At 50.4% G+C, this 22,662-nt stretch overlaps 2 protein-coding genes across 9 annotated transcripts in view; one reads left to right on the forward strand and one right to left on the reverse strand.

Annotated features, from left to right (window-relative positions):
• Positions 1-313: 313 nt before the first annotated feature.
• LOC147996863 (uncharacterized) lies at positions 314-20,796 on the forward strand. 5 transcript variants are annotated; one of them, XM_087607320.1, is made up of 5 exons: positions 314-1,077; positions 1,734-1,825; positions 5,936-6,139; positions 18,458-18,575; positions 20,530-20,796. In XM_087607320.1, the coding sequence occupies exons 1-5, from the start codon at positions 929-931 to the stop codon at positions 20,573-20,575; spliced, it is 609 nt and encodes a 202-aa protein (XP_087463446.1). In that variant the 5' UTR covers positions 314-928; the 3' UTR covers positions 20,576-20,796. The 5 variants fall into 5 exon arrangements, 1 of the variants encoding a protein (XP_087463446.1); XR_015651800.1 differs by lacking the exon at positions 1,734-1,825 and having other exon boundaries at positions 441-1,077; XR_015651801.1 differs by lacking the exons at positions 314-1,077; positions 1,734-1,825 and adding an exon at positions 5,671-5,800.
• The window catches only part of Blm (BLM RecQ like helicase), an 86,167-nt gene continuing 83,890 nt past the window's right edge, over positions 20,386-22,662 (reverse strand). For 3 of the 4 annotated variants that reach the window (XM_087557461.1, XM_087557457.1, XM_087557453.1), the window contains exon 22: positions 20,386-20,749. In XM_087557461.1, coding sequence (XP_087413587.1) covers positions 20,572-20,749 — 178 coding nt within the window. In that variant the 3' untranslated portion in view covers positions 20,386-20,571. 4 annotated transcript variants of the gene reach the window in all.

Here is a 22,662-nt window from a genome sequence, read left to right on the forward strand (position 1 = left end):
AAGGGGCTAACCTAGGCAACACATTGAGGAGCAGGGTAGCCAGGGCTATGGAGCAAGACAGTAGTGTCCAAACACAAAACCCAAAGCAAACTGCAGAAGGAATTGGACTTCGAATCTACAACTGTTGTCTACTATATGTATACTAGAAGAAGTCGCATGATGAGTTCTCTAGCTTGGCCCAATGTGAGCGGCTATAGCCTCTAGGTTGTGTGTAGTATGAGCATAGGTGCTCACGTGTGTGTGGGTGTAGATGTCTTGCAGCTCGTGAGGAGGTCAGATAACAAACTTCCAGAGTCAGTCCTCACCTTTCACCTTCATTGAGGCTTTGGAAACCAAACTAGCTGGCTCCAAGCTTCAGGAGTTCCCCTGTATCTGCCTCCCATTTCCTGTGGGCCTGAGAGGGTTACAGACTCTTGTGCTTCTGTGTCTGGCCTATATTTGGTTTCTGGGGATCTGAACTCCAGTCTCAGACATATGTCGTAAGTGCTTTTACCCACAGAGCGATCTCTTCCTCCTTGTGTAGGAACTATGAAACACTTCTTGGGGCCTGCTTAGTCCAGGCCCTGGACGGAACACACACACAGGCACTCATGCACGCAAACACACACACACTGTTCTTGTGAGCTCACAAGATGCCAGGGCTGGAAGAAGATACACAGAAACACAGGCACAGAAATGCTGATGGAGCCCAGAGACGACAACTGACTGTGAAGGAAACGGAACACAGTCGTTGCTGACAGCTGCAGGGACTGGAGTCAGAGGCTCTGCGGGTCACCCAGGGTGGGCAGGGACGGAGTCAGGCTACCAAAGAGGGCAGGGCAGTGACTGAATCCAGATCAAGCCCATCTCCTTAGGATCCTTGTTCCTCCTTGAGAGCTGGAGCCAGGCTTCTTCCACAGGGTCAAGCTAGGCCCAGTCAGTTGCCTTGATGACAATCTGCTCTGCACAGCTGTGTCCCTTCAGCCCTCAAGGCTGGCACCCCTTACAGCCCTCCGAGGCCGAGGGAAAAATACTCTCACGGCAAGAAAGCTTCCTCCTGCCTGCGTCTGAAGTCAGCTCCTGGGAACCTGCTCTGGGGTGAGCCGGGGTCAGTCCTGGGTGAGGGGCCTGCTAGATCCCAGCCTCTTCACTTCTCCTACACATTCCAGCATGCAAAGGAACATCAGATAGGGTAGCTGTCACAGCGTGGCTTCTGTCACAGCAAGACTGCAAGTAGACTGTATGTACAGGAGCTGGGGAGTCTGAGACTCTGGGCGTCTTTAAAATGTTCTGGGAACCTTTAGAAAGAGTGATGATCTGTGAGGTGCTGACGGGAGGCTGCGTGTGAGCCTCCATGAATACAAAATTACCTTGTTGATTATTCTATGCCAATGGGGCTGCCACCAATACCTTAACTGGGAGCCCCCCACATTCTCCAGAGACTCAGCCTTCCTGCTTTGTTTGACTCCCACCTTGCCTAGGTCTAGGGCAGAGGAGAAGGCAGAAAGCTTAGGAGTCAGCTGGCCCTGCCGATCCCTAGTCATGTGACCTATTCTCCATATAATTCTGCCTCGGTTTCCTCATTTGTAACATGGCAACGTTGTACCTCCCACATGAGATAAACATTTGGCAGAGAGAAGGTCTTGAACTTATGACTGGGAATGTAGGTCAGTTGGTAGACTGTTTGTCTAGCACTCCCGAAGCCTGGGTTCTAATCCAATGTCTTATAAAACGACTCATACCTGTAATTCCAGGTGGAGTCTGTCGAGTTGGAAGTTCAAGGTCATCCACAGTTATATAGGGTTCCAGGACAGCTTGGGCTACATGAGTCCATCTCAAGAGTACTGTGAGTGGTCCTTGAGGTTTGCCTGTTGGGAACTGCTGGGTGGGGTGGGGTGGGGGTGGGGGTCCATGATCTGCTGGGTCTGCAGAGATTAGTCATAGCTCTCTGCTTGTCGCCTCTGTGTCAGGATTGCTGAGCAGCCCACACAGAACAGCAGACGCTATACTACAGGGCAAGTGCCACTCTTCCCTGAGACTGAGACACTGAGGTGACAGCCCCCGCCCTCCCCCAGAGTCCTGACATTCACCTGCCTTGCTAGGGATGGGGGTGAGTTCAGTTCACCCACTGGTTTGGGGAAGGGCGCTGGTGCTGGAGCTCACCCTGGAGTTCTTTTATCAGGAAGCTCTCTGGGGTGCTCAGAAGGCCTTATTCAGGCAGCTTTGGGGGACATGGTGGAGGTTATATGGGGTCTGAGTTGCAAGAGGTGAGGCCGAGAAGGGTAGTTCTGCTGACAGTGGTTTGTAGGCCCAACCTTGTCAAGACTCCTCTGTGGCGTCCTGTGGTATCCCAATACCGTGTGCTTCTTCCCTAGGAAGCCTTGTCTCTCCATGGACGATAACCAAGACTGCGTTTCCACTTAAGCACAATCTCACTTCCTTTTTATGAGTAAGGGATGAAATTGTCTAACTCCACAGGCCAGGCTTGCTGGAACACACTGTACAGCCCAGGCTGGTCTTGAACTTGGGGATATCCTCCTGCCTTGGTGTGAAGGAGGGTTGGGAACATAGCTGTGAACGCCAGGTCCAGCTCTTTTTTTTTTCTTTTTTTTTTTTCCCCCTTTGGCTTATTGAGACAGAAGGATCTCATTATGGATTCCAGGCTGGCCTCAAATTCATGATTCCCCTGCCTCAGCCTTCCCAATATTGAGCCACCAGGCCTGGCCTTTTGTGTCTCTTAGTCCCGCCCCCTTCTTTGAGCTTAGGTCTCTTCATTTTTTTTTTTTCAACAAAACTTAAACTAAAAATAGCGAGGCTCCCCCATTATCCCCTCGATTACTGTCAAGGATCTTGCCACACCCATGCTTTGCAGATGAGGAAACCCCCCAGCTCTGGGAACTTGGTGGGGGTTGTTTAGTAAGGGGCTGTGTGCCTTCCTCCCTGCTGGGTGGGCATGAGGCCCCGTAGGGGTCTGAGCCAGCAGGATGAGGGAGGCAGGGCTGGACCTTCCCATGATGCTCAGGCAGAGAGGCACTGAGGAGTGGCCCTCAGGGGAGGCTTTCCTGGAGGGACTGAGTTTGGGGTAGGAAGACAGCACTTCCCGGGCGTGAGGGAGGGGAGTACAGCCGGGAGTGAGGCTGAAGGCTCAGAACAGGAGTTGGAACTCTGCTCATGGAGGTAGGGGTTGGGGGCTGGAGGACCTCAGGTGCCAGGGTGTCCTCATCTTCTGCAGCTTGCCTTGGTGCTTAGCTAGACGACTCGTATCTGGCTTTAGGACCCACTGCTAGGGCACACACTTCTGGCAACAGTGCACTGGCTCCTCTTTCTAAGAGGGCTGAATGTCTGGGAACCAACTTGCCTTTCTGAGCAATTCCTAGCCCTCAGCTACCCCAATCAGTGTGTGTGTGTGTGTGTGTGTGTGTGTGTGTGTGTGTGTGTGTGTAATTTGGGACCATGCCTTGAGCATGAAGGGTAAACACTTCACCACTGAGTCATATCTCAGCCTCATCTTGCTCTAGTTGGAAAGCCAGCAGACTCAAGTCCCAGGGCCTGAGTCACACTGGCCATCTTATCTTTAGCTGTGACCTTCAGAGGCTCTGGGTCCTCACACTGTCTTCCTGAAAAGCTTATTTACATTCAACTGTCAGTGACTCCCACAGCTTAAAAATGGAGTGACTCTCAGGTCTGGCATTCATAGGAATCATCTTAGGGGTGTGTGGGGTGTGTGTGTGTGTGTGTGTGTGTGTGTGTGTGCATGTGTGGTGTGTGTGTGTGTGCATGTGTTTGTGTATGTGTGTGTGCATGTATTGTGTGTGTGTACATGTGTGTATATGTGTTTGTGTATGTGTGTGTGTATATGTGTTTGTATACATATAAACACATTCAGGAAAGAACAAAGAGCAGGAAGCAGCTTGCTCCCCTCCGAGTGTCAGCTTCAGTTGCGTGTAGTGGTGTATTCCTGTGAGTACAACATTCTTGAGGGTGAAGCAGAACTGCCGTGAGTTCCAGGCCATCCAGAGTAAATATAAGACTCTACCTTAAAAACAAATAACCAGCTGTGGGCAGACACTTGGAACCCTGGCAGTGGAGAAGAGGCAGGAACATTCAAAGTTCAGGGCCATCTTTGGCTGTTTACTTAGAGAACAGCCTGACCCTGTCTCACCGGCAGGATGGCTCAGCCTTGTCTCCCAATCCAAGGACCTGGGTTAGATTCCCAGGATCCCCACACATGGTGGAAAGACTTTCAAAGACTTCTTTAAAAGTTCTTTATGGCTGTATTTATTTTGTGCTGTGTGTATGAGCACTTAGCCCGTGTGACACCCAGGCTCAGTCTCCAACACCAAGAAAAGAAAGGGCGATCTCACACCTGTTCCCTCTACGTTGGTTACTGCTTTGAGACAGGACTTGATTCTCTAGCCAGAGTTGATTGCAAACTTGCAGCAATCCTCCTGTCTCAGCCTCCCATATGCTGGGATTACAGATGCCACCACCTTTAATCGCAGCACTAGCAGACAGTTCTGTGTTGCAGGCAGTCTGATCTACAGAGAGTTCCAGTCTACAAAGTGAGATCTCGTATCCAAAAATAGATAGATAGATAGATAGATAGATAGATAGATAGATAGATAGATAGATATTACACACACACACACACACACACACACACACACACACACCACCACCACCACCACCACCACCACCAACAACAACAACAACAACAAGCGTCTGAAGAGAAGGCTCAGTGGTTCAGATCAGTGGTTCAGAGCACTTCCTGTCTCTCTGGAGCACTTCCTGTCCCTGTGAACACTGGAGCTTAGCTTTCAGCACCACACTGGGAGACTCACAGCTGCCCGTAATTGCTGTTCCAGGCGATCAGGAACCATAGGTCCAGTCTCTTTGGGCACTCACTCACACATGCATACACTCACACAGTCACACACATACTTAAAATAGAAAGAAAAATAAACCCAAAGAAAATAATTTCAAAACAGTGCTGTAGCTCAGCTGTGCGAGCCTGCTGACCTGGTTCCACCCCGAGTCAAGTAAGTAGGGGAGAACTAGCTCCACCCAGTTATCCTGTGACCCACACCCACTCACACACTGTGCCATGTGTGTCCTTCACAGCATTCTGGCGCACACACACTAATAAGTAGATTAAAAAGGCAAAGCAATTACTTCTGGCTTACACACACACACACACACACACACACACACACACACACGTCCTGCATACACATGCATGCGCATACATGCACATGCACACATGTATGCACTAAAAAAAACCCACTGGAAGCCAGATTTGATGCGTGTGCTGTAGTCCCAGCTCTCGGGAGGCTGAAGCAGGAGGATTTTGAGTTTCAGGCCAGCCTGAGCCCTGAGCTGCACTTGGAGAATGTTTTCTGTCTGTTGCTGTGATGAAACACCTGTGAAGAGCAACTAGAGCAGGCTAACCCCTCAGAGGTTAGACCTGTCATCAGGGAGACAGACTGGAGCTCAAGTCAGGACCCTGGGGGCACGAAGTAAAGCCGCAGCCATGGAGGAGAGCTGTGACTGGCTCACTCCACTTGGTTCTCTTGGCCGCTCTTCTAGTCCACCTAGGACCATCTTTCCCAGGGGCGGCACCGCCCACAGTGGGCTGGGCCCTCCCATGTCAATCACTAATCAAGAAAATGCCCCACACGGTTGCCCACAGGCCAATCTGGTGGAAGCAGTCCATCAATTAAGGTCTCGTCTTCCCAGAGGACTCTGACTTGTGTCAAGTTGACCAAGGAGACCTAACCAGCACAAAGAAAGAAGAACAGGATCAGCTCTTGGACTGAAAAGGGTGCCCATCCATCTCCCCATCCCTCTCCCGCGTAACCTTCCTCCCTGACACCCCGGCTCCACCCCGGCTCCCAAGGTTCATTTTTTTCCGGAATAGAAAGCTTGGCCTCATTTTATTTTCTTTCTTCTGTGCCAGGGATGGAACGCAGAGCCTCACACTCACAGAAGCCAGCTAAGTGCTCCATCAGCGACTTGCACTCTGCACTCAGCTACTTTAGGCGGTGTGTGTCACGGTCAAATCAAAGCTGTGGAAATCTGGCAGCAATGCCGGCTGAGGAGCTTGTTGCAAAGGCACAGATGAATGACGTCCGATGGAACGCGACCATTCGCTGCCCTGCAGGTATTGGTCAACTCCGCATAGAGATGTGAATCTAGTCAGCATTCTTTCTTTGCCTACATATGTGCGTTCCAATTTCCTTCTGAACCAGCTGTCATATATTATTCATCCCTTAATTACTTAACGAGTTAAGTAAAAATTTTGACATGTGTTCATTTTATATTTGTATGAGAGTCAGGATTTTACCGCTAAAAAAAAAAATACCCTTTTAAACAGCTAGCTAGATTTCATTGCCTAGCCGTTTTAGTCTTACTTCTAAAAAGGGCTCATGGGTGCTATTTTCTCTGACCTTTCCATGTTCTCTATAAATCTGAACAACTTTACTGGGTGTAGTTTTCTTGGCTTCCTCTTTTCTACACAACTTTGAAGGGTTGGCTCCCAACTTGCCCTCTAGCACTGAATGCTGTGGAAAGGCTTGAAGTCACATTGATTTCTTCTGCTTCTTTGTGTATATTTGTGAGTGTGTGTGTGCGTATCCACATATATGTGGGTGAACACAGTGGGAGCAGGTGCACATGTGTAGGGCTGGAGGTGGATGTCTGGTGTCTTTCCTCTCTACATTATTTGTGGAGGTAGACTCTGTCTCTTGAAACTAGAGCTTGCCTGTTCTGATAGTCTGGGTAGCCCCCTGGCTCCCAGGCTCCCTCCCAAGCACTGGGATAACAACAGGCCATCCCTGTCTCCTGTCCCCCCCACCCCCCAGGCAGTGATGTGGGTGTGGCCATACAAAGCCCCGCCCTCAAACTTGCACTGCTTTTTACCTAACAATGATCTTTTTTTTTTTTATTCCTTATGTTCCCCAGCCCCCTCCATTCCTTGTATCTCAAGTCCACTGTCTCACCTCAAACTTCCTAAAGCCAACAGTGACCTGGACCTGAATCCTCCAGCCTCCACTTCCCCAAGTCTGGGATTCCAGGTGTGTACGACCACACCAGGTTTCCTGTGGCGCCCAGGCCAAATCTAGACTTTCGTACACACCAAGCAGCACTCTGCTAGCTGACTACATCCCTAGCTCCCTTCAGTTTGCCTGTTTAAAAAACAAAACAAAACATCGTATATAGTACAGGCTAGCTCTGAACTCACGTGTATAACCAAGGCTGGCTGTGCGGTTTGTTTTTGTCGAATTGACACAAACTAGAGTCACCTGGGAAAAGGAAGCTCAATTGAGGGATTTCCTAAATCATAGTGGCCTATGGGTGTGTCTATGGGCAATTTTAAAAAAAATTATTATTTTATCACTAATTGATAAAGGAGGAGTGGATGGGCCATCTCTAAGCAGGCAAGCCTGGGCTATATGAGAGAGCCCGGCGAGCCTGCTGGTAAGCTCCTGTTCATGGCTTCTGCTCCAGGCGCCTCCCCTGACCTGTTACCTAAGTGTGAGCTGGGACATAACCTTCCTCCTCTAGGCTGCTTTTGGTGGTGGCATTTGTCACAGCAACAGGAAGCAAACTGGAACCCTGGCCTTGAGCTCACACGCTGACCTCTCCCTTCCCTGGGGACTCCTTTTCCTGGGGATTGCCGTTCTGGGTGCAGTCTTCCTTTTATATTTTATTCTTATTTTTTGAGACTTAGTCTTACTTTGCAGCACTGGCTGGCCTCAAACTTAAGAGATGCACTTGCCTCTGCCTCCCTAATAATGTGGCTAAAGGTGTGTATTTCACACCAGCCTCCTTCTTCATTCTTAAAAAGTTTAGGGACTGGGAAGATAGTTCAGAGAGTGAAGTGCTTCTTGCAAAGTGTGAAACTCACATCAAACTGGATTTGCTGGTGGGTTGTAATCCCAGTGGGACTGAGAAAGGAGAACCTCCGGAAGTTCTCACCAGCTAGCTTGAGATCATGTCTCAAAACAGGGTTTGAGGCCAGGACAGACACATGAGCACTGTGGCCCATGAGTCCCACTCATACACAAATGCATGCTCACACAAACGCATGCTCACACGAACGCATGCTCACACAAACGCATGCTCACATGAATGACCCAGCTGTGGTGGCACTTGCTTGTAACCCAGCACTTAGGAGGGATGCTGAGACAAGAGGATTGCCAGGAATTTGAAGCCAGGCTAGGCTATGTAGTGTGTATCAGGTAAGCCAAACCCAGTCTTTGTGTTTAGGGACTTGTGTGTGGGTGAGTCTTCTTCATGAACTTGTGACCCTGGTGCTGAGTGGCTGGGTTCTTCAAAATTATTCTAGTTGTGAGCTGATGTTTTTCTCTAAATTCATTGCTATCATGCTATGGTTTCAAGTTTCTGCCCCCTACCCTCTGCTTTGCCTTCTGGGTGGTTGGGGTTCTGGGTGGTTCCCACGACCCTGCAAACTTTCTTTGCTTGTGTCAGTATCCCTTGTCAGCCAACCGCAGTCACTTTGCTGTGGCCTGAAGGACCAGTTTTCAGGAAGCGGCCTGTGGTCCCTTCATCAGTCACTCATGTGATTTCCTCCTTGGGCCTGCCACTTGCCATGAGGCGCTCATGCAAGTTCCTGTCTTACTGTCAGCCAGCCCTGCCAGACACTGCTTATTCTGACACGGGAGCCAGCCCACCCATCTGGCTCTCAGCATGGCTGTGAAAGCCAGGCATAGTAGCTTGTGGCTGTGATCCCGGCATCAGGAAGCTGAGGTAGAGGATTAGCAAGCAGTTCAAGCCTCGCCCGAGCTACTTAGCCGAACTCTGCTCTAACCTGCTAGCGGAGCTGGCCTGGACTGAAGCATCACTGGCTGGAGTCACGTGTTGCCTTCCTGTTATCTCTTAATGCCCTATTCCCCAGGCTAATCCAGCCCGGATAGGACAGTGTCCACTCTCAACCAGTGCTGTCCTGTGTCCCTGGAAACAGGCCCTGGGGCATTTCAACGGAGGGAGGCTGTCTCTTGAATTTTTATGGGTTCATTCTCCCTGTGATTTGTTACTCATTTTGTCAAGTATGGGCAGGAGTCTGAGCTTCCCTTCATCCTGCTTCTCCAGTCTCAAGGTCCAGCAGCACACCCATCCAGTACACCCACTGGGCTGGACGGTGGCTTCATGCAGGTGATGCAGGCCTGGGGCTGAGGACTGGTGACTCACATCCAAGGTATTTGCCTCCGAGTCAATAAAGGCAAGCAACTGCTTATGTAAGTCCTTACAGCATCCAGCCTGCAGCAGTCTTGCAATGGCTCAATTACCCAGGAATGTCCAGACGGGTGGGCAGATTGGATCAATCCCCCATTTTGTCCCGAGGCCCTGAGATAGGAAGTGACTTGTCCCTGGTCACAGAGAAAGTCTCATACAAGCAGGGTTAAAGAGTTAAAAATGCAGACTCTAGATCTATGGCCTAGAACCTGAGTGGTCCATCTCAGAGGGCAGAAAAGTCTATGTCACCAGGAGGCCCCTGCCCATTTCTGGGCCTCAGAGAGGACATGATCATGGTCTTCTGGGGACTTTTGTTGTAAATGTCACCTAGAGAAGGCAGCCAAATTAAGAGGGCTGTAGCCTATGCTAGCCCTCCCGGGAGGTGAGTGACCACCTCCTCCTGGCCCCTGCTCCAATTACAGCTGCTCCAAGCAGGGCTCCCAGCTAGGGTCTTGGTGTGGACCTTGGCCTAAGCAGCTGGGTGAGTGGCCCGGGTGTGTAAGTGGCATAGAGAAGGTAGGCAGTCTGGAACAGTACCTGGAGAGTGACTGGCTGGTTTTGGGAGGATCCCATATCTGCCCGCACCAGAAGCTACGGGGCCAGGACTGGGTGGCAGAGCTGGGCAGAGCAGTTGCGCCAAGGTGTCCTGGCTACTATCAGCTCTTGGCTCTGTTCTCATTTTGTCCTACCTAGAGGTGACCTGACCGCCTCTCACTCATGGCCCTGCCCAGGTCGCTCAGAGGCCTCAGCTGTGGGACCTGAGAAGGAAGGTTGAGGAGGGATCCAGAACAAAGCCCAGAGAGGGCGGGGCTTGAAGTGGATCCGCCCCACAGGATGACCGACCTCAAACTGAAATTTAGGAGAGAGGAAGGGAATCTCGTCAGTCTTTTCTACCAAAAACAAACAAACGAACAAACAAACAAAGGCTCACAGGAGGCCAGGTGTGGTGGTGCACACCTTTGACCCCAGCAGGTAGATTCCCTATGAGTTCCTGGCTAGCAAAGTAGTGAGACCCTGTCTCAAAACACTGCTCCTTCTCAAACTTTTTGTCTAGGCAAAGACCTTGCGATAGGATCCCACCCCTGACCATCTTTACTTATTTCATTATTTTGTTTTTATTTTTAAAAAATTAAGACAGCCTCAAAGTTGCCTCGCCAACTTTTGCTGTCTATGGATGTCTGCCATCAGTACAGCCCTTGGACTCCAGACTTAATTTCCAGCAATCCCGAAGCTGAGAAGCCATTACCTTCTGGACCATTTCTGTTCTTTGTCTGCTAACTTCTCCTTCTTCTTTGTGTACCCCACTTCCATCTTCCAGGATCCCTGTCTTGGGGACCATGCTTGGTCTCTCCTGTCTTTGTAGAGCACTTGTCTGAAGTGCGTTGCTGACAGTGTCCCTCAGGGTATGTGGAGCCCGTCAGCCACAACCTCAGCTCCAGCTCGTGCACCGGTCGGGCATCTGGACACTGCAGACTGGGGTGTGTGCTGTGACTGCGGTTCTGAGGTCCCATCAGACCCAGAAACCCAGGGGAGGAAGTGCAATGTCTGCTTTGTTCTCATGGCAAGTCGGCCTTGAAGGTACTGCTCACAGGCCTGGGTTTCTGGGTTCTTCAGTGCAGCCAGCCATAAGGGAGGCAGGCCCAGCTGTCATTACCTCCTTTGGAATTCCATCTGCAAGAGAGGAAGCTGAGGCAAGAGAGGCAAAGCGCTCAGGGAGCAGATAAGGCGGCGCCTGACTCTGGCTGGTCCACCACTCTTTGCTGTGAGTGTCTGAGCTGCAAGGTTTGTGTGGTGCCTCTTCCTCCCCTGGCCTGTTGCCCGGTGCCACACTGAATTATGTGCCTTGCCAGTCATTTGCTAGGCTTATCTCCACACCAGACTCCCGGGCAGCTCTTGAGTCACAAATGTTATAACCCACCATTGTCCAGGGCTTCACTCCTAACATGCTCTCCTGCTGTGGGGAGGGCCTAGCCTTCAAGGAAGACACAGCCTGCTGGCTTCAGACGGGTGGGTATGTCCCTTCGAGTGAGCTAGCCAGAGACCTTCAGTTGCTTCACCTGTGGATGACACTAGCCCCTTTGACAGCTATGGTCCCAACCCCAGAAATTTGCTCACATTCCCTTGGCAGGCTCAGAACAATCTCTATTATAGGGTATGCTGTTGAGATCTCTCTACGGCACAGATAAGTTAAGCAATGAACTCAAGCTCACACAGGAAACGGTAAACTTGGCCTTTGACCTTCAGAAACCTAAGTCGATTGAACAGTCATCTCCACTAAAAGAACTGGTAGGAGAGCCTGGGCCACTTCCTTTCAGGAGCTGTTTGTTCCTAGACAGGGCGGTTGGATCCTGTTCGGCTCTAAGCAGAGAACTCTAAGCAAATATTACAACCCTGGTTTTGTACACAGCTCCTGTTCCCGTTGGTGCCTACAGCCCCTCCTGAAGAGTCCTCCTTATCATGAGGCAGCATTTGCCTGGCCCAGCAGGAAGACAGCTCTGCTCTGAGTGGATCTGGTTGATGATTGCCCTTATTTGACCCCAGGGGCTGGCAAGGCCTGGGGAATGTCAGCTCACACTTGCTTCCACAGCTTTCAAGAAGTTTCCTTTGCTTTGAATACACTCGGCAAAGTGCATGCTGGGAGTGGTGGATCTGTTCCTTGTCACCAATCTCTTTAAGATGTACTTTGTGGAGGTCTGGGGGAAGCGAGCTCAGTGACAAAGCACAAGCTTAACATGAGTAAGGCCCTGACTTTCATACAAAGCACCATTGAGGGGGCGGGGCACTTCGTGCTGTGTACCATGTAACGGTGTTTCATGCCTGTAATCCCAGCACTTGGGAGGTTGAAGAAGGATGTCTACAAATTCAAAGCTAGCCTGGTCTACATGATGAATTCAGGGCTAGATAGGGCTGCAGAGTGAGATGCTGCCTTAAAGTAAACAGGCTGGGATGTAGCTCAGTGGGCAGTGTTTGCCTAGCGTGCATAAAGCCCTGAGTTCCAGGCCCCAGCACCAGCTAGGGACAGGCCAAGGCATGGTGGTGGTGTCTGTGAGGCTCCTGCTGGAGAGGTGGAGGCAGGATGAGTAGGAGATTGTTGTCTGGCTACTCGGCCAGTTCAAGGCCAGCTTAAGATAGAGAAGGCTCTCAAGTGCGCTCCCCCACCACAGCTGCACTTCAGAGTTGGACGGGATCAGAGCTCTGTCTCCTTTATGAGGAGTGTGTGTTTGTGAAAATCACCTGTGTGCAAGTGTTCCACGTCTATGGTCATCACTCTGTATGCCCTTGGGCAGGTCTTTCAACACTGAAGATACAGGTAACAGTTATCAAGGAGTACAAAGCCTTTTGTTGTTTGTTTTGAGATAAGGTTTCACTTTGTAGCACAGGCTGCCTGGAGCTCACTGGCAAACTTCTCAAGTGCTGGGATTACAGGTGTGAGACCCCACATTGGTGAAAGTCTTCGTTTTTTGTAGCTCTGAAACCAAAGATGAAGGAGGAGGGGCTAATAGTGTGCTCCTTAGCCCCAGGCTTGGGAGGCTGAGGCAGGAGTATCACTTGGCCTGCCAATTAGAGGGCAGCCTGGGCTACAACGGAAGGAGGATGTCTTGTCCAAGTCCAGGAAGGTGAACCTCGGTGCTGTCCATACTCACCCCAGGGCGGATCTATCAAAAGACGCGATTTGAACTCCCATCCTTCCCACCTCGGGTCCCTGAGGGCCTCACAAAGCCCCCCCCCCCATGTAATTAACCTGAGGGTGCGCGGGATAGAAAAGGGATCTGAAAGCAGATGCTGGGGACTGCACAAAACTAAGCACATGACCCAGGATAGAGCTTCGGGTCAGTAAATGGGGGCTGGCTAAACACACACAAAAGAACTGGATGACTACAGAAGCCAACCAGAAGAAACTTTGCATCTGTCTTGGAAGGGAGGGTGGGACCAGGCCACAGGGACTTGGCCCATCACCTCGGTGGGCCTACAGGATGCTATGGTCCATAGACGTGAGTCCTTGTCTCCATCCTCCTAGCTTACTCTCCCGTGAGGGAAGTCTAGACAAATGCCATCGCAGATGTCCTCTTCATATCACCCGTGCATTCCCACAGCCACCTTTGCCCCACCCACCCACTCATCCACTTGTCTCTCACTGATTCTCCCCATTCACTCATTACCCAACCCCATCCATCTACTCACTGATCCCATCCTGGGCTCCTTACATCCGCCTGCCTATCAAGCAAGCACCATGCACTTATCTATCCATTTTCAGGCACCAGCACTCTGGGTAGGGCCTAGATCTGCAAGCAGAGGTAAATGCCTGCAAAGCAGTAGAGGCAATGGGGCGCAGTGGCAGGATTTTTGGGGGTGGGGTGGGAGAAGGGGGTCTATTTCAGTCTGTTTTCTGTTTCTATATAAGGGAATAATACCCAAGCAAGTTACTTTTTGAGTGCTCTGCTGCATATGCATCCGCCTGTCTGTAGAGGGCATCAGATCCCATTACAGATGGTTGTGAGCCACATGTAGTTGCTGGGAATTGAACTCAGGACCTCTGGAAGAACAGACAGTGTGCTCTTAACCACTGAGCCATCTCTCCAGCCCAAGGACTGTAAGTTCTAAGATGTAATAAACCTTTCCTTCCTGAGTTGCTTTTGGTCTTATCACAGCGGCAGAAAGCAATATAGGACATTAGTAGAGCCTTAGAGAATTAGCCCACGGACTCAGTCACCCCTTCAAGGCCCCACCATCAACCACAATGACAATGACATTTCTGGCATGCCTCTGCATTCTGATTGGCTGTGGTTCTCTGTAGTGGTCTCCATTGTTGCAAAGAGAGGGTTTCTGGATGAGGGATGAAGGCTGCACTTAGCTGTGTGTGTAAGGACAAGGATTTGGGATGCAGGAAGGGACCAGGCTGGTTTAGTAAGTGGCTGTGGGTTAGGTTACCTGTATGCATGTAACAACAACTAGGGAGAAAGACCGTGAGTTGGAGACCAAGGAGGAGTATGTGGGAAGAGAGGAAATGGTGTAATTATAACTTTAAACAGAAGGGGCTGGGGACGTAGCTCAGTGGACAAGAGTCTAACATGCAGGCAGCTCTCGTTGCAATCTCAGTAGTACATAAACCAATCGTTTTGTATTGAACCATTTGGTAGGACCAAATGGCACTCACCCACCATCACAGCACTTCAGAGGCAAAGGAGAAGAAATCGAGAATTGAAGGTAAGCCAGGTATGGCTGCACACAACTTTAATCCTAGTACTTGAAAGGCAGAAAGAGCAGGTAGATCCAGGCCAGCCTGGTCTACAGAGTGAATTCCAGGACAGTTAAGGCTACATAGAGCTTGCCTAACAGCAAAGCAAAACCCAGCAAACAAAATGAGCTGAAGGTCATTCCTGGCTACCCAGCATGGAGGCCGACTAGGAATACGACACTGCCCAGAGAGCAGTTTCTGAAGAGACAAGATTCCATCTGGGTCCCTGGACCGACTTCTGACTACTCCGTGGATTCTTTTCTCTTCCACTCTTTTCCACTTCCTTTCCCTTCCAACTCCCTAACACTAGGTTGGAGAGAAAGAATGGTAGAGAGAGAGGGGGGGGAGAGAGAGAGAGAGAGAGAGAGAGGGAGAGAGAGAGAGAGAGAGAGGGAGAGAGAGAGAGAGAGGGAGAGAGAGAGAGAGAGAGGGAGAGAGAGAGAGAGAGAGAGAGAGAGGGGAGAGAGAGAGAGAGAGGGAGAGAGAGGGAGAGAGAGAGAGGGAGAGAGAGAGAGAGATTGAGATTTCTGAATAAAGTCAGGGGTAGGAAAAGGTGTAGTTAAGACCATCTGTTAAAAATCTTTTTTCCCCACCTATCCACTTTGTTCCCAGAAATAACGATTCTGAGACTTAATATTTCATGAATAAATGCCTAGGCCAAAAGCTATGCTGTCCCCTGACTAGCTCATGACAGCCTGCTTATCCTACTCTAAGTCATGCCGTACACCTGGCTACCCAGTCCTCAGTTCCATGTGACAGTCCCCTCTGTCTGGAGTCAACCTCCGTGCCTGATATCTCCCGAAATTTTTCCGTCTCTGCCGGGTATCCACCTTCTAATCCGGCCTCGGCTCATCGGCCATGGGCTTTTTTACTGACAGGCGAAGCTTCCATACTGCACAAGAGATTACCTCTACGAGAGGGGCAAAGGTCAAGCCCGCCCCTCAGCAGCAGGAAGTAGTCTAAGGAATCCTTGTGCGTGACTGACAAACCACAATCAACAGCGACTAGCAGCATCCAGCCGCCAAGCAGCCGCCCATGGCGCCCTAGCATTCATACATCCTCTGAAAAGCCCCCCAAACTCCAAATGTCACATCTGCAGCTGGCAAGGTCACGCTCCTGCTACAGCATGAGGCAAATCGGTCAGCTGCTGTGGACGATCTGAAACATCCCCGTATCCCATACCTGGAATTGAACAAAATGCATCCTTATAATATTTCTGTATTTTTAAAGAAGCCAAAATTCTCACTGCAGCTCCCATCACCTTCTGCTTGGGCAGGTGACTTGGCTAAGGCTGATTCTCTCTCACAGTGGTGAGCACGAAGCTGCACAGATTTCTGTTTAGTGGGTGGCTACCCAGCTGGTGAGGCGAGGGGGCGGGTCTGTTCTCTCCAGTAGGTGAAGGGAAGGCAGGAAGTCAGAGATCCCTTGGGGACGACCGGAAACTGGATCCCTGGCCTAGACTGCTGACCATCAGTGCGGCTCCTGTGCGTGCTCCACATCACGCATGACTGGCCTTCACCCTCCTAGCTTTGCTGTCCTTCCTTCTCTGGGGTGTGTTTCCACTGCCTGCTGAGGGCTAGGGTTGGGCCTGGGGCCAAATAGTATGTGTAGAGTATCTGGCCGTAGGACATGGTTGTATATGCCTGTGGTCTGTTACTTGGGAGTTCAGGGGCCAGCCTGAGCAACAGAGTGAGATCACACTGCCTGCCTCTCCTTAAAGAGGGAGATCTACAAGCATCAGGGAGGAAGGCAGTAGCAAGGCTGATGTTTGCTGTGTAGATGAGAGACTAAGTTGATTCTGGTGGTGTGCACCTATAATTTCAGCTACTCTGGAGGCTAAGGCAGGATTGCAAATTCAAAGTCTTCCTGGGCAATTTAGTGAGATTCTATCTCAAGAGTCTGGTGATGGTGGTGGTGGTGTTGACTTACGCCTTTAATCCCAGCACTTGGGAAGTAGAGGTAGGCAGACCTTAAAGGCCAGCCTGGTCTACAGAGAGAAATCAAACCAAACTAAACAATCAAATACAAGGGAGGCGGGGTTGGGGATTTAGCTCAGTGGTAGAGCACTTGCCTAGGAAGCGCAAGGCCCTGGGTTCGGTCCCCAGCTCTGAAAAAAAGAAAAAAAAAATACAAGGGAGGGTCATCGAGGCCACAGAGCTTACAGTCACCTGACTTTTGAGGTCAGGGCAGTGTTCTGCTGATCCTTCCTGGCCGGACACAAGAGCCCCAGGCTGATCCTGGATGTTCAAATGCACCAGGCACAGCAGTTGGGAGGGATGTTGTTTAGTGTAGCTGGAGTGGGCATGTGTTTCTGCAGTTAGCCTCCAGCGGTACAGCACAGCCACAGATGCTGACGTCCCTCTCTGACACCACTGTCTTGCTAGTCAAGAGGAGAGGGAGCTCAAGGTCCCTCCTATGGGATGCTGAGCTTTGGTTGGCCTCTGGCTATAAGTCTTGTTGGTGTACCTGGTGTCCGTCCGTCCTTCCTTCCAGGTCAGGATGGCAGAGGCTGTTAACAGCCAGAAGCTCCAAGTCAGACTTTTCAATTCAAGCCTCACTGTGTCCCAAGGGTCACTGCCTCGGTTCCTCCTATGAGAGAGTCTTCCCTGGTGAAGGTGGAAAGGTGGAGCCCTGCCTTGGCAAAAGGTACCCAGTTCCCAGCAGGGACTGAGACAGGGCCAGGCCAGGCTGCCCTTTGTGTGAATGCGGCTGGCCCTACATAGAATCCACAGGGGCAGACAGACCTTTTGGGGGGGATAAATCCCATACTGTGAATAGACCTCAGTGTAGGGACCATACAGAGTATTATCCCTGCCCCCTCCTGCCAGTTCTCAAACCAGATTCCATTGTGCTGGAAGTAGGGATCTAGCCCCAGGCTCTAGATGAGGGTCGGGAGAATAGCCTATCCTACTGTGAGCTTAAGTTCTGGCTTATCTTCTTCCTTGTTATTTTTAGCCATCAGCAGAGCAGGTCCAAAGGGTACCCTAACCACTGTGTATCTTGTTCCCTCCTCCTCACGTGGCTGGATGAACTGGGAGGTAAAAAAGAAAAGGAGGCGTAGCGTTTTGAAAGCCCAAGCTTGCAAGGTCTGGACCTTGGAGCTTTGTTCTGTCCTACACAGCTCTGAGCCCTTGCCTCAGAGCACTCAGGAGCTAAGCATACAGATCACAGTACCCCGCAGGGCTGGGCAGACTTGCCTACTGTGTGAGACTCACTGATAGCCTCTTTGGTCCCCACCAGGGAGGCTACCCAGGGGCTGTGGAAGCTGCCTAAGGCTGTCAGAGCTGTGAGGGCATCTGTTCAGGCCACAGGCCTTCTGCCTAGACGCTAGGCCCTAGAGGCCTTACCCAGACTGGGGGCCAGACCTCCAGGCCTATGGCAGTCCCTGCCTAGTTGTGGAACTGGAGATGATTCAGCTGGGCTTCTGGGACTTTCTAAGATGGAGCCAGTCCTCTAAGCTGTGGTGAGAGGTGGAGGTACAGCAGTTTCTCAAGAAAAGCAGGGGCCTGGGCCTCCATTTCCTCTGTGGAGAGGCTATAGCTGAGCCCTGCAGGCTGGCTGTCCCTGGAGCCTGCTGCAAAGGAGAACAGGTCAGGGCAGGTGGCCCCTGAGGCTTTGGAAAAGGGGGCCGAGAGAGGAGGTTGGATTGCTTAGGGAGAGAATGGAGATTCATGAGCATGTAGACGGGATCGCACATAATTGCTGTCCTAACTGGAGCACATCTGAGAATGAAAGAGGGCTGTGTTTACACCAGGAAAACCAGAGACAGAGTGGGACTCCAGGGCAGAGCCCTGTGTCACCCTACTCATTACCACTTCCTCCTGTGTGTGCTTGGGCAGCTTACACAAACCTTTCCGAATCCTGCTTCCGACATAAGAAGGAAAAGGGTGCTATGATGCGTTGCTTCCCAGGGCTGGTGGAGGATGGGTGGATACGAGCTTTGGATGGCCTCGGTGTAGACTTGACCCTTCACATTTTCTCTATGAGGTCATGGAAGATCATTTGTCCCTGAAAGTGATCAGGGGCCACCTATCAGCTCTCTGGAATACAAGGACCTCAGGGGCATATGCACAAGACTGAGAAGTTACAAGGATGCTGGCCAAAGGTAAAGGAGGAGTCAAGCCTCCACGACCCTGTTTCTCGGGGGTGGGGGTGGGGGTGGGGGTGGGAGTGGGGGTGGGGGTGTCTATTAGCATTTCTCCTAGGTCCTGCCCCACAGTTACCTGCCAAGAGCCAGGTGTGCCTGACTCAGTATAAAAGGGGCTGCTTGCCCCTCCCCCTCTTGCTCTCTCTTAGCCCTTTCTCATTCCATTCCCCTTCCCCTCTCTCCATGAGTTCATGGCTTCTACTCCTCTACACACACTTTCTCTTCCTCTCTACTCCCTCAACTCCCCTCTCCATGCCCTAAACAAACTCTATTCTGCACTATATTCATCTTGTGGCTGGTCCCTCAGGGGGAAGGATGCCTCAGCATGGGCCCGCAGAAGCATCCCCTTTTACCTCACCATACACCTCACTTTAACAAACATATCCCTGGCTTCCCTTTCTTTTTTATAAAACACAAAAGTCTGTTAGGACATTTCCTGGTGTCCTGTCCTAACCTTTTATTTTCGAGAGAGGGTCTTGTGTGGCCTAGGCCGTGGTCAAATGTCTCACCTTCCCTTAGGCCACGGTTGTCCTGAACCTCATTAGGGCCGAGCCCAGGCTGGTGTCACAGTCACTTGCCTTTCCTTGCCTCCTTGTGGGGTTGCCCACATGCAATGTGCATTTCCCAGGGTATCTGCTCACACTGGAGGCCAAGTTGGAGGAAGGAGGCAGCTGCATTTTCTATTATCAGTTCCAAACAGAACTGTTCCAGAGCTGAGGGAAGCTTTAGGACTGGCCTGGAGCAGACTTGGTTTTGATATAAAAGGTGGCAGCAGTCCTTCCTTCTGGATGAGCTGCCGCAGAGAATGCTGGGCCTTGCTCAACCCCCCAGTTCTCCAGGTGACCTTGGTTACTTGTTTCATCCTTTCCTCTCTTCACCAGGGCTGGAGTCATGGCTTGGCTGCTCAGGAAGGCTTATTAAACAGCTCTCGGCTAACTCTGGCTAATCTCGCCACTAAACTGCCAAAGATAGCAGGAAGTAGGTGGTCCCTCAGTATGGCCATCTCATGCCCACCTCAGTTCTGAGGTCTCGGGACAGTGGTCTGCAGCTTCTAGCTCCCTTCTCCTGAGTGAGGTCAAGGATTTGGGCATCACACAAAGGGCAAACCAGGAGATAGATCAATATTTAACATATCCTTGTGAGCATAGTCTGTTTGGCTATTTTCATCCTGCATAGACTAGGCATTTTTGTTTTTTTTTCTGTTATTGTCTGTCTACCCTTTATTTTTCCTTTCCTCCTTCTTTCCTTTAAAAAGAGAATGTATCCATTGCCTAGATCTCCACTGACCCCAAATTCCTAGGCTCAGGTGAGCTTTTTGGCTCAGCCTCTGGAGCCACTGGACTATTAGCTGTGACATTACACCCAGCCCTAGTGTCGACAACTTGACAGGCAGAAGAACAGCGCCTCATATTTGAATCTGTACTTTTAATTAGGGAGATGGAGTCTTTTTCATATACTCGTGGGCCACCAGACCTTCTTTTGCGGAGACCAGGCTACTCATAGCCTTTGCTCTGCTGCCTTTCATGCTGGTTTTTTCTTAATGATTTATAGGTACTCTTTGATATTATAGGAATTACTATGTAATATGTTTTGTTTTCTCTGTCATTTGTTGTTGGTTTTTGTCAGAGCTGTCTCACACAAGAAGTTCTACAATTTCACAATGTCCCATGCAGCCTTTTCTTCTGGCTTCAGTGGGTCATGTCCCACTCAGGATTTCTCTGGGGTGGAGGATTCAGTCATTGTCACAATTGTTACAGATGCTCTGAGAAACAGTGGCCACTACATTTGCAGTAGCAGCAAAGAAAATGTTTATTTAAAAATAAGAACTATCACATGAGATACATTTAAATATTAATAGATAGAAGTGAAAACTTCAAATGTTGTAACGAGACTAACAGCTTTCTATCCACAGATGGTCCGATGCCGACAAACAAGAGCTATACGCTGGGAACTGTTAGGAGAAGGCATACGCAGGCCTGAGGAACGGTCTATTTACAGGCTTTGGAGGAGCCATAATCCCCAGTTTTCTACTGGCTGCTGATGTTGCCTGAGAAGCACACGAGGCTGAGTGGGATCCAGTTACACCAGAGAATTTACTTTTAGAAGATGGTTTTCTGCATGTAGTAGAGCCCCTAAAATGTGGCAAAGAAAAGAAAATTACAATGCTAAATGAGACAAAGTTAACGGTCTTCTGTCTGCTAACTTGCCTGGAGAACAAATGTGATTTTCTTTGGTCTTATGTATGTCTGCATTTTCTGTCTGGAAACCAATGGGAGGGTAAGTTTCCCTACCCTACTATACACGTCTGCCCTGAACTTCTCTCTGAAGTATCTCAATCCTGTGGCTGTGACCAACCCACGGGATTCCCCTCTCCAGCCCACCTCCCACAGCCTACAGTCAGAATCCTCTGGGTCTATTCTAACAAAAAGTGAAGACATCTCTTAGAGACCCTGAATCTCTGGCCATCAGATACCCTAGAATTACTGCACTGACACAGATCTGAGCAAGGAACTTTGTAGAGAGTGGAGGGAGATGGGGCAGAGCCTCTGGGTGGCCTCATCTTAGCCACAGGATCCTAGGAAGGCTGCAGATGTGGCTCCTTAGGGAGGACCAAGCTGCCTCATGCAGTGGTCTGGCATGCGTTAGGGCCACGTAGTGCACCCCCACAAAAGAACTGCCAACTTGTCCTTTCTGCTTGCTGTCTCATGCAAAGAGGAAGAGGGCCCTGCCAGCGCCTGAGCTGAGTCCTGAGCTGAGTTGTGCAGTCACTCTCTGCTGACCTGAGGATAGCAATCTTCTTACCCTTAATAAAACAAAAAGCGAACCACTCTGTCAGCTGGCTTACAGTGACAGTAGGCAGCCTTCAGAACGCTGCAAGCCCACTGAGGTGCACCATCAGTCGTATAACCAGGGCAGTTAGTGGCATCCCAGGGCATGCTGCTGGGGTTAGGTGAAGAGTTTTAACATTTTAAACCCCTCGCTGGAGGAAAGGCAATTTCACTGCAGATCTGGGAGAGGCATCCTCAAGTCTCCCTCTGCGTTATTTCCTGCTGAGAAATGAAGCCAGGAGCAGACCCTGCTGTTTATGTTGATTTACAGAATGCATCTGCCAACAGCAGCCTCATTCCAAGGGCTCATCCATTTTCCTCCCACTCAGAAAGCCCAAACACACCTGGCTCATTGTGTGGCTTCTGGAGATGGGAGCCCCCAATGGTCTGTCATGAAGGGCTCTGGCAAGAAACCCCAAGTATTCTCCCACTGCACAGGTGAGCAGCCTGGGGGCTGGAACCCCCCTCAGGGTGGGCGGCGAAACCCAGAGGAGCTGAGCAGATGGAAAGAGGCTGCTGTTGATGGTGAAGAGTTACCACACTGGCAGGCAGAAGAAAGCCCTTCTCAGACGCAGACTAACTACACCGGGCATGGAAACTGGAGCTGGAAGTGGGGCACTATGATGTTGGTTTTGTTTTCTGAGACAGGGTCTCATATGGCCCAGACTGGCTTTGGAGCGTGTGTGTGTGTGTGTGTGTGTGTGTGTGTGTGTGTGTGTGTGTGTGTGTGTGTGTGTGTGTGTGTATGTATGTATATGTGTATATATGTATGTATATACATGCACACACACATATGTATGTATTTACATATTTGAGACAGGGTTTCTCTGTGTAGCCCTGGCTGGTCTCAAACTCAGAGACTTGTGTGCCTCTCAACTGCTAAGAGTAAGGCACGCATGACTATGCGGGGCATTGAGCTCAATATGTGTCAGATGCCCTTGCCTCTGATCTTCCTGCCTCCTACCTCCCGAGTGCTAGAGTAAACCTTTATGCCTGGTGTAAATATGAGTTTTAGTCCTTATTAATCAGACTCCAGGTGACACAGCAAAGAGCTCCTTTCTCACAAACAAATGCTGGGAAAGCTAAATAAAGGAGCCGGCAGCAAAGAACACTGTTAGTCTCTTCTACTCCAACAAGTAAAAGCCAGATGACAGACGCCCACGTTTTCAAGGACTGTCCATGGACTTGCAGAAGTAAAAGTGCTCTGAGCCGTCAGG

This window comes from Rattus norvegicus, chromosome 1 (assembly GCF_021556685.1).
Source record: "Rattus norvegicus strain SHRSP/BbbUtx chromosome 1, alternate assembly SHRSP_T2T, whole genome shotgun sequence".
Taxonomy (NCBI): domain Eukaryota; kingdom Metazoa; phylum Chordata; class Mammalia; order Rodentia; family Muridae; genus Rattus; species Rattus norvegicus.

Coding starts and splice junctions, on each gene's coding strand:
- LOC147996863 (XM_087607320.1), top strand. CDS start 929: ATGACAATCTGCTCTGCACAGCTGTGTCCCTTCAGCCCTCAAGGCTGG. Junction 6,140..18,457: donor GACCATTCGCTGCCCTGCAG/GTATTGGTCAAC, acceptor TTTCTCTATGAG/GTCATGGAAGATCATTTGTC. Junction 18,576..20,529: donor TACAAGGATGCTGGCCAAAG/GTAAAGGAGGAG, acceptor TTCTATCCACAG/ATGGTCCGATGCCGACAAAC.